The sequence below is a fragment of the Echeneis naucrates genome, chromosome 16, assembly GCF_900963305.1.
Source record: "Echeneis naucrates chromosome 16, fEcheNa1.1, whole genome shotgun sequence".
In the NCBI taxonomy this organism is placed as follows: domain Eukaryota; kingdom Metazoa; phylum Chordata; class Actinopteri; order Carangiformes; family Echeneidae; genus Echeneis; species Echeneis naucrates.
This window is the reverse complement of record NC_042526.1, coordinates 20,387,156-20,401,701: the sequence shown is the minus strand read 5'-3', so window position 1 is coordinate 20,401,701 and position 14,546 is coordinate 20,387,156. Positions and strand designations below refer to the sequence as shown.

General features: G+C 40.4%; 1 protein-coding gene across 3 annotated transcripts in view; it reads right to left on the bottom strand.

Moving 5' to 3' along the window:
• The window catches only part of lrp5 (low density lipoprotein receptor-related protein 5), a 77,983-nt gene that overhangs the window by 39,277 nt on the left and 24,160 nt on the right, over window positions 1–14,546 (bottom strand). For all 3 annotated transcript variants that reach the window (XM_029523288.1, XM_029523286.1, XM_029523289.1), the window contains exons 6-7: window positions 4,404–4,600; window positions 4,118–4,249 (exon numbers count right to left, since the gene is read on the bottom strand). In XM_029523288.1, the coding sequence (XP_029379148.1) occupies window positions 4,118–4,249; window positions 4,404–4,600 (329 nt within the window). The remainder of the gene's footprint in view (window positions 1–4,117; window positions 4,250–4,403; window positions 4,601–14,546) is intronic.

The window sequence follows — 14,546 nt, the reverse complement described above, 5'->3', positions numbered from 1 at the left end:
TGTATTCGCAACACAGACACTCAGAGTAAGAGGGAAACTGGACAATTTTGGCATTTTTTTGTCTGCAAAAAAATCTCAAGATTATTTGCTGCTCTAATCTTCACCCAAAGATGAAAATTAGAATTATGAATTTAAAAGAAAATCATTGTGTCAAATTTGTTGTACTGCAAGCATGTGGTGGTCATTGGAACTGGGCAACAGAATCATATCTGTGAAAATTATAACTTTTGAGATATTTTGAGAAATAACTAAGGGATATCCTTGTTGTAGTTCTATATTGCATTATTAAAATGATTCACACAGTACCTGATCATGTGACAACATTTTAATCTTAGGAAGTCACAACAACATTTTGTTGGTCCGGTAATTTGATTGTTTTCTTTGACCTGTATTGTGTTGATGTTTTTATACTTTCTTAAATGTCTGTAGGTAGAAGCAGAGTTTACTCGCATCACCACTGTACCACTGAGATCGAAATTCATGCAACAGCTGGATCATCATTCTACACGGCTGATGACAATCTTCAAAAGTAAAGTGTAAAGAGTAAAGTAAAGAGTAGCAGGGTGGAAAGTAAGGACTATCATGACAGACTTGGATAAGGTACTTTTTATTTTATATATTTTTTATGATGAAGATTAACCAGCTGGCTACTGTAGGGCTGAAAATTAGTAGTCTGACCAGTTTGGCTGAACAGTGATGATCTGTAGTGGTAATTGCTGCACAATGCAATGCCAATATAACCTCTCTTACACACTTCCCTTGTTCTCTGCTGCAGAATGATGCTGTTGAAACAAGAAGAGCCTGTGTACTGAAAGCACTAATGGTTTACCTCAATGAAGACCCTGACAATCTCATAAGAGAGTACATGGTGAGTATTTTGGCCTTTGATTTCTACTGTACTTTCTCTCTAGAAACTGAAAATGTGATTGTTATTTTAGTAGTTTTTGACAAGGCTATCACACAGAAGAATAAGATACCATGCAGGCTTAGGGTACACATACAAAACTTCTTAGTTGGCAGTTCCTTAGTGCCTTGGATCCAAACATGATATATATGGACAACAAGAAAAAGCATCAGATTGCCTGAAGGCTGGATAGATAATAAATGGTGTGTATGTTGTAACTGAAGGTGTATTTGTTTTGTGTTTGAGGATGTTGAAGACAACCAGGAGGCTATGGACCAGACAGTCCTGGGAATCTTTGCCATAAAGATGGAAGATGCAGAGTCTACAGATGGCCTGGCAGATGTTAGGATGATCATTGAAGGTGTGGAAGTGCTCCATGACCTTGATAACATTGCAAATGCAGTCGCCATTTTGTTTGGCCTCATGTACTCACTGGACCTGAGCTATCCAAAAAACCTGAAGTACACATTTGAGGTTCTGCAAAAACTTGTGATGGAACTAGATGGCAAGAAACTCTCAACAAAGGCCCAAGTGCTAAAAAACAAACTACTTGAAGGAACATTTTAGACAAGTGTAGTGCTCCTAAGCAGCACAGATGAAGCTTGGAGGACAAACTCCATCTCAGACCATCTGACATAAAACTGATTTTTGGATCTGCATGTTGAACTGTGACCAGTGAAGAGTGGATCAGATGCACTGAATGTTAAGTTGTTAAGTTAAGAAAATGTTTACAAATAGAAGAGACAGTAACAAAATTGAAAAACACAAACAAGAAGTTTGAATTCATGTCAGTTGCAGAAGTGGACATCAACAATGTGAAATGGAGAGTGATAGGTGAATATTGTAGCAAGGAGGATGAGAGAAACAAATGGAAATCGTGTTTATGGTGCTGTGATCAAATGTTGACCAAGTTCGCGTTCATAGGATTTGGTACTGTCTGTTGAAAATGTATGTTGGACTACTTTTTTTTTCCTTTTTTTCCCTTTGTGGTTTAATTTTAGAAAACACTGCACTGATTTGTTTTTTTTAACCCCTACAATGCTGAAGTGGCAGGGAGGAAAAAAATATTTTTGAAGTATTTTTACTTGACATTTGTTCACCCTATTCATGTAGATGGTTCATCTTTAAAAAATCAGTATCTAATGTTTCATCGTACAGTGTTCAGTAATTGTGAGGGGAAAAAAGCCATGTTTATTCACCCTGCTTCTTAAAGAATATAGCTTTAAGGTTTGGTTTGGTTTTGTAGGTCCTGGAAGAGATTTTTGTTTTCATTGGGCATTTTATACAAATTTAACTGTAAACAAAACAGAGTACTTTATAGCATAAAAAACATTTTAATATAAACATTTTTATTTAGAAATGGGGAAATAAAAATAAGCTATACATGTTGAAAAATGGTTTGTTTGATATGCAGGAGCATTTTTAAGGTATAACTCTCGCAAATTCAAAGTTTGTGGTTTTAAATTTGTTTGTTTGTGCTTGTTGGCAATAAATACAATTTTTCTACAGAACTAATGTATTGTAATTTGAATTTACTTAACTACATTGTGTGGAAATTGTTGACATAACTAGGTTTAGTAAGTCCAACGCTATTCACTAACTTGATAACAATGAAAACTGTTTAAGTACGGATTATTCAAGTTAGTTAAATTGGAACTACCAGGGGTTGTTCAATTAGTGTTACTCAATGCAGCTGAGTTACATTTACATTAGTGAGTTAGGTCAGTGTTATGAATACCTGTTTAGTTAGCTGAACATTGCCTGATCAATTAAGGCTAACTTGACCAGAGAATATTGAAATTACTTAATAGAGTCTTGTTTGTTTCACATAAGGTTATTATTTTCTCTGTAATAGTAGTATTAAATTAGTTTGAACACAACGCAGTTTTGTGGAAATTGTTGACATAACTATATTAAGTACATTGAACAAATACTTTTTTTGAGTGTAGCTGCAGGCCTAGACCAGACTCTCTACATTGGCATACATCATCCACCTGTACTGAGTACAGTAACTGGATTAAATTGACGGCATCCTGCAGATTACAATTCTTTTTTACTGGAGAGACCTCATAATCTGAGGATGCATTTAAATTTGCTTTTACTGATAATAACCATGCCCAAATGGCACAGTGCAATATAACCAGGAAAATCATATTGCGAGGGAATGCAAAGATCAATCCAAAAAAATGTTCTCCACTTGACCCCTAAGGGTATCTGCACCTTTTGCTTGGCCATTTTTGCTGAGAGGGTGAAACTTTTGCCTCAGGTGTGACAGCAGACAGCTCGTTGAGCAGGATGAGAGCTCACACTTGAGGGCCTCGATTGTCGTTGCAGCGCATTTGCATTGCATAATGGGATATGGGATTTGCAGTTTCAGTTGTGAGATGCATGCACACACACACAGCGACCAGCACAATAACAAATGCCTTTAATTTAACAAGCCAGACAAAACAAATTAGAAGCATGGGCACAAAGACATACATGCACACACAAACACATAAACTAAGCACACACACACATAGCAGGCTGACACAACAGAGCATTGTTTTTTTGTCAATAGTGAGAGGCTAATTGATTGGTTGGCATGTTTCATTCAAATTTAAAACATTCACATACACAGACAGACAGATACTAAGACCTTGTGTTTTAGAAGAATAAGGTTCTGTTGTTTAAGGGTTGTGGGAATCAGCATGGCAGCTGGTCAGTATGTATCCTACTCTCCCAGCACCTGGCAAGGTTACTTTGTCATCAGGAAAACACTCTGAACTACATCACCAATCACACCCAAAGACAATATGATGGAGCTCAGTGACAGGAACACTTTGTCCACTACTTTGTTCTGTGCTAGTTCCGATGAAATGTGTTAGTGTGAGTGGACAGTGCAACAGCCAACAATTACTCTGCGCTCAATCTGACTGAGTGTAGATTGGACTATGCCTGTAGTCAGTCGGATTGTAGTCCATGTGACTGTGGTCCCTAGAGCACTAAAGAGAAGCCTCAGGGCAGTGATGTAAAAGTACACGGTTTTTGGTTCTTAAAACCACAAATGTCTTCTTATAGATATAAATCCTTCAGGCACTGGAAAAGTAAAAAATATGGACCTTTAATATAAATTCTGATGTAATTAAATCCCTCTTAGCGCTGACTGTTTGCCTCACTTATTAAAAGCTGCCATTTTCTTTGTGTTCACCCAGTGGTAAATTGTATCCATACCTGGCTTGCATGTCTTTCCATCTGATTTAAGCTGGACACCAGTGGGGCAGGCACAGCTGAAGAAAGGCTGCACTGGAGAGAGGAGGCACAGATGACTGCAGCCACCATTATCTTCACTGCATGGAGTTTGGACTGCAGGCCCATAAATGCACACGCCAAGGACAAAGACAGAAGAATCGAATATGTGATTAGCTTCAAATAGATATTCTCTATTTGCTCCTGAGAATGTGAAAATTGTAAGTTTGTAATGCATTAAATATACTAATGAATGAAACACTGAGCTTACTATAAGGCTGTCGATAGGGCTCCAGGACCTGGATGTCCATGGGAGAGTAAATCCCACCGAGGATCTCTCTGGTTTTGTCACCGCTGTGTTTGTTGCAGGCGTGGATGGAGCGGGTCTGCCAGTCAGTCCAGTACAATGTTTCCTCAGATAGCGTCAGGGCAAAAGGATGAGTGAGGGTGCCCTCCACCACTGTCTCACTGCAGGGAAAAATAAAAGCTTCTTTAGAAAGAGGAGGGTCTGTATTTTGTCTGTCGGCCATGAAAGTGAACCTGAAAACAGTTCTAAAAAGGATTTGAACATAATTATTTTTCTAATGGATCCAAACAGACAAACGTACATGAAAGTGAGACACAGTTCACTGTCATGTTACATTTGAGGTCATGGCAGGTAGGAAAAAAAAAAAAAAAAACACATGTTATACTATCATGTTATAATATTCATTGCCATCTTGCTAGTGCCGACTCCAAGTATTGCATTTGCATTTGAAAGCTGTTGCTGTGAACCCACAACATGCAGTCAAAGGAGCTCTCAATGGAACTGAAACAGACCATCCTTGGGCTGAAAAAAAAAAGAAGAAATCCATCAGAGAGAATGTGGCCAAATTAAGAGTTTGGTACATTCTGAGAAAAAAAGAGCGCACTAGTGAGCTTGGGAACTCAAAAAGGCCTGGACGTCCACGGAAGACAACAGTCGTGGATGATCACAGGGTCCTTTCCATGGTGAAGACAAACCCCTTCACAACATCCACACAACTTAAGAACACTTTCCAGGAAATAGGTGTATCAGTATCTAAGTCTAACCATAAAGAAAACACTTGATGAGAGCAAATGAAGAGAGTTCACCACAAGGTGCAAACCATTTATCAGCATCAAAAATAGAAAGGCCAGATTAGACTTCGCCAAAAACATCTAAAGAAGACAGCCCAGTTCTGGAACAATCATCTTTGGAAAGATTAAACTAAGAACAACCTGTACCAGGGAGTCTCAACATGGCGGCTAGCTGAACACACATATCGACAGCTGCTCCGTGAAGCTAACGGCTCATCCTGCAATCTCTTTCCTGAATTCTTATAAAAATCCTTAAAGTGTCCTGCTGAATCTTTGTTTGGAGCCTATGTGCCTCTGATGGAGACCAGATCCCAGAAAAAGGAGTCAAACCAGCTTGTATACCCGACCAAAGTGGATCCTCGTTCCTTTGCCCACTCATCTATGCCAACACCGAGTGCAGCTAACATGGAAACTGATGGGGAAAAGGCGATCATGAGAGCTATAACCGGCATGAAAGAAGAGTTTAAGACAAACTTTACAGGTATTCTAACTGCCATACAAGACCTCAAAAGTAACTTCAACGAGTTCACCAGCAGACTAACAGAGGCTGAAAAACGTATTGGAGACACGGAGGACAACGTTTTCACTTTACAAAAACAAGTTGCTGAACTCCAGAAGCATGACCAGGAGAAGTGCAGCGTAACAACCTGCGCCTTGTCAACCTGCCGGAGGGAAGAGAGGGACGAGACGCGATGACTTTTTTGGAGAGATGGCTTCCTGAGACATTTGGATCTGGCTGCTTCCCTCGCCCACTCTTCATTGAGCGTGCTCATCGCCAAGGTCAACAACTCAACAGGGGCGCCAAGGTCGCAACACCCCCAGAGCACTAATAATGCTTGTCAACTAAAAATAAGGAGAGAGTGATCCGCGCAGCCAGGGCTAAAGGAAAAGTGATGTATAAAGATCAGGAGGTGAAATTCTTCCAAGATGTTGCCAGGAAGACACATATCAAAAGAAAACGCTTCGATGCAGTGAAGCAGCAACTTAAGGCTCGGAACATCCAGTACGGAATCCTGCACCCTGCCCGGCTCCGAGTGACACACACAGGTCAGTCCCAGATTTTCGACTCTCCTGAGGAAGCTGTGGCGTTTCTCCGAAGCCTCTCCAATGACTGACATGCTGTGTAACTTTGACCGATACAGTCCCCGAGTGACACCTACACCTAATGGAGACAATTTTTTCAACTAAAGGAAGAATATTGGCTACTTTTTATGTCTTTTTTTCCCTCTTCTTCTCCCTTATTTGAGACTGTATTTCCTGCATTTTTTTTTTTTTTCATGCCGTTAGCGGAATGGGTAAAGATGATACAGTGTTTAAGTATCGTTATTCTGCTCCTCTTTGTAGGATCAGTCCAGCGTTATGTTGTTTTCGTATTGTTCGGGTATTGGGGAATGCTGTCATGTTCTGAAAGGAAGCAGGGGAGGGATTTCTCATCTTTCAGTGGAATTCAATTTAATACTATCGAGCTACTAAAACTTTTATTGTCCTTACTTAAAATGCTCGTGGTTAGTTGACACTCAGCGCAAAACTGAATATCTCACAGATGAATTATGAATGGTGACTCAAATATAAAGATAACTATGTGGAACGTAAGAGGCTTAGAGAAATTATCTAAATTAAAACAAATCATGACGAGGCTTAAACATCTTAAATCAGCATTGATATTTTTACAAGAGTCTCGTTTAATGAATGCCTGGTGATTTGTTAAAGGTAAAGCGGCGCTGGCCCAAGTCTACTTTGCTTCATTTTCCACTAATCCAAGGGGAGTTATCACATTAATTCAGAAGTCTCTCCCTTTTCAAGTTACAAAAACACTATCAGACCCTGCTGGAAGATATCTGATCCTGCAGGGCTCACTTTTCAATGAAAATATTACACTGGTAAACCTATATGGACCTAATGATGATTGCCCTACATTTTTTGAACATTTTTTCCTATTAATAGGGGAATTACTTGTTGGTGGTGACTTTACCTGCACAATATCACCACACCTTGATCGCTCTTCTGGCACTGACTCAGCTCATATACAAACCAGGAAAACGCTGCAGTGTCTCATGAAGGAGTTAAATGTTTGTGACCCCCCCTGGAGGAGATTATTTCCTGATAAAAGAGAATACTCATGTTGTGCAAATGTATCCAAAGGCCACTCACGGATTGACTACTTCTTGGTGTCCAACAAACTTTCCAAGAATAACAGACTGTTCTTATGACTCCATTGTTATTTCAGACCACGGTCCAGCATCTCTTATTTATAGTGACCCAAAACTTGTACGGGGGGCTCAACTATGGCGACTCCATTCTAAATGGCGAAATGGGAACACAAATAGACTTCTATTTTTATAATAATAGAGGCTAGACCTCACCGTCCACGAGATGGGAGGCATTTAAAGCTTATATTCATAGTCAAATAATTAGCTACACTAGCTCAATCACCAATAAAACAAATTTAGAAATGCTTAATTTAGAGAAGTCAATCAAACAATTGGAAAGGGAGATAGACAAGACAGACCTTCACACACAAGAATTAGTTACTCTCAGGGCCAGATATAATGCACTTTCTGCCTCTAAAGCAGAAAATAGCTTAATTAGGGCTAAAATTTTACAAACAAGGGGAGAAAAGTGGAAGACTTTTAGCTTGGCAACTAAAAAAGCTGGATACAGAAAGCGCCATTAATACTATCCAATCACCAAAGGGTGATATAATTGTTGATCTTGTGATGATAAATTATACTTCTGCTGCATATTATAAGACCTTATGCCAATCAGAGCGAAAGGAAACTCTCAAGCAACAACTGCAGAAAGCTGCAGTAATGGCCTGGCAAAGCACAAATGAGGAAACCCAGCGTTTAGTGATATCCATGGGTTCCAGACTCCAGGTAGTCATTGCCTGCCAAGGATTCTCAACAAAGTATTAAAAATGAACATTTTATTTATGGTAGACTAATGTTAATTTATCCACTTACTTTTGAGCCCCTGAAATGAGGAGGATATTTTAGCCCTTGAATTAAACCTGAAAGTCTGCACTTCATTTGCATCTGAGTTGTGAAAACTTGTGGCTATACAAGTTGGGCCTTCAAAAAAACAAGAACATGCTCCAAAAAAGAATATCAACACAGAGGGTGTTGAGGAAGGAAACAACTAACGCAAAAACATAGTGATTCCGTATGTGTCTGAGAAACTCAAACATCAAATCCATGTATGTTTCAAACCAGGCAATACTCTTCGACAAAAACTGGTACACTCCAACGACAGGGTACCACACACTCACAAAAGCAACCTGGTATATGCAGTCCAGTGCAGTGAGGAATGCAAGAACCTATACATTTGTGAAAATTAACAACCCTGAAACAAACACATGGCTCAACACAGAAGGCCTACCTCCTCAGGTCCAGTTTCAGCTGTCTACTTAAACTTAAAGGGAAAGGCACACGCCTTATAGGACAGCAATGTTAAAATCCCGGACAGGGAGGACAGATGGTTTGAAAGAGGTTTGAAAGAATGTCTAAACAGGGGAGGGGGTCTACAACACCTGTCAACCATACCCAGGAGAATTAACAACTCAGCCTCAAAGAATGGCTGCCCAAAACTGACCTCATGTGACTCCAACGACCATAACGACTGTTGTCCACCAGTGGGCTCATATGACTCCTAACGACAGCCATTCACTGGAGGCCTCACATGACTAACAATGGTCAGTGAAACTCCACTAACGGGCTATTGTCACAAGGAGCTGTGTGAATACTCCCACAGAGGTTAAATACCTGGGTCCAGCTCCACTGTTATTCAGACTACCGAGGACTAGTCAGACTGATGCGTTCCAATCTGATGAAGCCTTGGGATAAGGAGGTTAAACATCTTTGACAAACCTAAGTCCAGTTGCGTTAGCAGAATGAATATGTCAGTATAAATAAATCTACAACCCCTACACATCTCAGCTTTCATCTTCCTCGTAGCATAGATAGGGTGGCTGTGATATTTCATTCCAGAAAAGAACCATAAACCATCTAAACCATCAACTTGTCTTTTAGACCTGATACCTACCAAACTATTTAAAGATGGTTTCACAAATTAACATGTAGTGTTAATAATCATGAGTTTATTTCTTGGCTATGTACCATAGCCTTTCAAAAATGCTGTTATTAAAATGGCCATGAAAAGACTTTACCTTGATCCAGATGTTTTGGCTAAGTACAGACCGATATGTAACCTGCCTTTCATTTCCAAAATTATTTAAAAAGCAGTTGCAAGACAATTATGTGAATATCTGCATAGGAATGAGTTGCTTGAAGAAGCAGAGAAACTGCATTGTTAGAAGTTACTAACAGCATTCTAATGTCTTCAGACAACTTCAACTTCCATAAGATAAAAAGACAAGCTAAGAATACTTTGTCACCATTAAAATATTGTGAAACAACTTTAAACAGTGAAAGGCAGTTAAACAGCTCTTTCCTATGGCAGGATAAAAATTGTCACAATACAATAAGGCATAGGGTTATTATGGCTTGCACCTTAGTCTTTGTGGGATGGGGGGTGTTGTGTCAGTCCTGTGTGGAATGGGGTGGGAGAGGGGTAATGCTTTATTTGAGTCAGTTTGTTCTTGTTTTGATTGTCCAATGTCTTTCTTTTTTTTCCAAAGGGAGGGGGCAGAACAGGAGATATCCAGGGTGAGTGGGGTCTTTGGTGATGTTTCTGGCTCTCTTTTGGAGTTGGCCAGATTAGATATCTCTGAAGGGGAGAAAGTGTGGTACCAATGACCTTTTCCGCCACCCTCAGCACCAACTGCAGGTCCTCCCTGTCCTCCATTGTACAGCTGGTGTACCGCACTGTGCAGCAGGTCAGGAAGCTCTCGATGGCTTCCATGTAGAAGTTGGTAAGCAGGCCAGAGGATTCTCCTGTGCGTATGGCTCAGTGAACGTCAGACCTGTGTGTGATTCAACATGGCAGCACACACCTGGATGCAACCAATCAAGCTCACCTTTAAACACCAATCTACATAGTCAAAATCCTCAAATCCTTAGTACTAAGGGGGAAAACATTTACTTCCTTCTTCCACCAACAATCCTCCACTGGCCGCTGAAAACCAAGCCCTTAAAACCTCCATTACATTGCTTACCGAGGGGATGACGAAAATCACAGTAGAGAATAAACAAATGAAAGAGGCTATCCTTGACATCCAGGCTTGGATCATGCGGGACAACCTGGTACTTTCCGGCATACGAGACCAGTCAGCGGAAGACCCTGAGATGTCCATCAAAGACATACTCAAGAAACAGCTGAATCTTCCGACTGAGAACGTGAAGAACATTGCCTTCCACCGGGTGCATCGCCTTGGAGGGCAGAGGCCGGACATGAATGACATTTCTTGATTCCTTGAAAGCTTAGTAAAATCTGGGATCAAAATGGTTCCCCTCACTCCAGACATGGCAAGTTCAAGGATTTGACCCTCAAAAAAAGAATCTGCTCCTCTCCCTCCTCAACTTTCTCAATCAGTCATGGCCCTCCCAGCTCAGCCCACACCACAGATGCCCATAGCTGTTATCTCTGACAGCGTCATTGCTGTTGTCTAGGACGCCAAGGGCCTCTGCGTTGCTAAGCCCCATATCAAGCAGGGGTCCAGGGATGGAGAGTTCTCCTCTAAAACAATAATTACTGTCAAACCACAGAGATTAGTTAAGTGGGGACTATTTAGACTGTCCAATCAGAAAAAAATCGAATCCATATTCCCTGCAAGAACGCACCATTCAGTTCTACTCCAGCTAATCTTAAACACGCAGTACTCAATGTCAGATCTTTAAATAACAAATCCTTCTTAATTAATAGTTTTATTTCTTCTTCCAATCTTGATTTTATGTTTTTAACCAAGACATGGCTCGACAAAAACACAGCTAATACAGTCCTAATTGAGTCTCGTCCACCTCACTTCAATTTTGTGTCTGAAACATGACAAAACAGAGGGGTGGGGGTGTTTGTGCCATATTCAACAGAGACAACATACTTAGCCACAAATTATCAGTTGGGCTTTTTCATCATTTGATTATTTGTCATGGAGCTAAAACAATCATCCATACTTTATATCACCCTCTACAAACCACCACAGAATTGTTTTATTGACGATTTTCCTGAACTACTCTCAGTCGTGTGCACAGATTTTGACTTTTTGGTCATTATGGGCGACTTGAATATGAATGTTGATGTAATGACTAAAGAACGGTCCTTGAAATGTTTAACTCAGCATGTGAATGAGCCCACCCACAGCAGAGGGCACACTGGATTTGCTCATTACCAAGGGTGTTTCTATCTCACATGTGAACGTCACCGATATTGCTTTATCTGATCATTTTTGTGTTTTCTTCGACTTATCTGTTACACCTAAACAGGGAGCTGGGTCTGCAGTTGTTCAAGACTCATAAATGACAGCACAGGGACACAGTTTATGGAAATGTTTAGGTCTGAAAATACCCCGCATTCTCATGTCGATGACCTGTTGAACTCTTTTACAAGTGTTTTAAATGTGTTTGATATCATTACTCCTGTCAAGTTTAAAATCGTTAAAAGTAGGCAAAAGGCACAATGGCGTAAAGAGGACTCTGTCAAGGCACAGAAAAAGGAATGCGGAGAGCTGAACGGAAATGGCGTAAGTCAAAGCACAATTTATAACTGTCACTGACAAAACAGTCATAGAGATCATCTGTAGTCTGAGTCCATCAACGTGCTGTCTTGATGAGTTACCCACTAGATTTCTATAGTCGGTGCTGACTTACCACAAATTGCTCAACTAGTCAACATCTCACTTAAGACTGGAACATTTCCAAAGACCTTAAAAACTGCTGTCATTAAGCCTCTTCTAAAGAAGAGCAGCCTTGGCGCCAAAGTACTGAACAACTATCATCCCATATTAAACCTACAATTCTTAGGCAAAGTCCTGGAAAAAGTTGTACATCAACAACTTACTGACTTTCTCCTGTTTAATAGTGTTTTTGATACTGTCCAATCAGGCTTTAGGCCCCACCACAGCACTGAGACAGCACTGATCAAGGTGTGATATCTGCCTGAACACAGACACAGGCAAAGTCTCAGTCTTAGTTCTGCTGGACCTGAGTGTTGCCTTTGACACAGTTTGACACAGAGGTTAGAAAATTCGGTGGGAATCTCTGGTACTGCTCTAAACTGGTTTAAGTCCCATCTCGAGGACAGGACGTACTTTGTTGAAATTGGCAACTGTCTCAGACGAAATGGCTATAACCTGTGGGGCTCCTCAGGGGTCAATTCTTTGACCCCTATTGTTTAATCTGTGCATTCTTCCATTAGGCCAGCTAATATGAAGTTATAATGTGTATTACCACAACTATGCAGATGAAACTCAGCTCTACATGTCACTGACAGCAGGTGAACATGGGCCTATAGATCCACTCTGCCATTGAATTGAACAGATCACTGTGTGGATGCAAAATAAATTTTCTCCAGTCAAACTCAGACAAAACGGAAGTCATTATTATCTGTAGCCCACAGAAACAAAGAAAAAGAGTTATCAGTCACCTCAAGACTCTCTCTCTAAAACCGAGCAATCAGGTTTGAAATCTAGGGGTAATTTTAGTCTCAGACCTGAATAACAGCCACATTAAATCAATTACACCAGCAGCTTTTACCATCTAAAAACATTGCCAGAATAATAGGAATAGTGTCTAAACCAGACTTGCAGATACTAGTCCATGTGTTTGTCCCCAGCAGGTTAGACCACATTATTCCAGTGCTCAGGTCTCTGAACTGGCTTCCTGTCGCTCAGAGAACAGACTTTAAAACAGCTCTGCTTGTCTACAAGTCTCTTCGTGGTCTTGCACCAAAGTACATCTCCGACATGCTAGAGCCATATGAACCATCTCAGGTTCTGAGAACCTCTGGGAGTGGTCTCTTGGTGGTACCCAGAGTCAGAACTAAACATGATGAGGCTGCATTCTAGTTTTATCCTGCTAAAGTATGGAACAGTCTTTCAAAAGATGTGAGACAGGCCTCAACTGACAATGTTAAAATCCAGGCTGAAAACTGTTTCTTTTGGTGTGCATATGACAGCTGAAAGTATCATTATTTTATCAATGATTATTTTATGTTTAATGTCATGATTTTGTCTGGCTTCTTGTATTATTTTTATTTTTTCTTTTTGTATATGTAAAGCACTTTGAATTACACATTGAATTGGGTACAAATTGTGCTCTATAAATAAACTTGCCTTGAACACTTCAAGCAAAAGGAGCTAAGAGGAACGGACTTCAGTGTGAACGATCAATTTCCTCAATTCCTGTCAGGAGAAAATTCATCGATGGAGGATTCCGCGCTGTCATCACTGTGGACAAACTATATGTCACCGGCCAGCTGTTCCAGGATTCGGAGATCACCCCTTGGCTCTATTAAAGCGCGTCTCTTCTCTCCATGTTTATATGTTTATATGATTCACAGCGCAACCAGTTACATTGGCCACGCACATGCACTCTCTCTCTTTATGCATTCACCCACTTATGACAATTCACACAGTAACAAATTACGGTTTGTCACTTGGAATGCGCACAGAATCGGCTCACGTGACAAATGGCAAAAGATTTTAACACACCTACACAGCTAGTTATAACACGAAACAAAGAGGTGTAATCATTCTAATAAACAAAAACATTAGGTTTACTTGTAAGAACACCAGAAGGTAGGTTTATAATAGTTAGCATATCCACACACAACACTGAGGTATGTATTGCCAAAATATATGGCCCCATTGTTGATGACCCCTCCTTCTTCCACTGGTTCTTCAAAGCACTTTCGGCCCACTCAGACACAGCCCTTATTGGAGGGGACTTCAACCTGGTATTAAACCCACAAGTGGACAGGATCAGTAGGGCAGTTTGTCACAGCAATTGCCAATCATCTGATATAATACAGCAGTATATGAATGATTATGGTCTTTGCAACGCTTGGCGGTCACGTCACCCCACGCTGAAGGAATCCACCTACTACTCACCAGTCCACCACTCTTACTCCCATTTAGACCATTTAAATTGTGAAGGATGCCTTTGACACCAAGATCCACCACATTGCGATCAGCGACCACGCACCAGTCACTCTGACACTCACACAAAAAAAAAAAAAAAAAACTAAAACACCACCTTCTAAAAAAATTGAGATTTAATACATCATTGCTTAAGGACTCCAACTTTATTAAATTCTTTAAGGAGGAATGGACAATATTTTGATAAATAAATGAGCAGCCTGATGTCTTAGCCAGTGTGCTATGGCAGACAGCCAAAGCAGTTATGCAAGGAAAAATTATATCCTT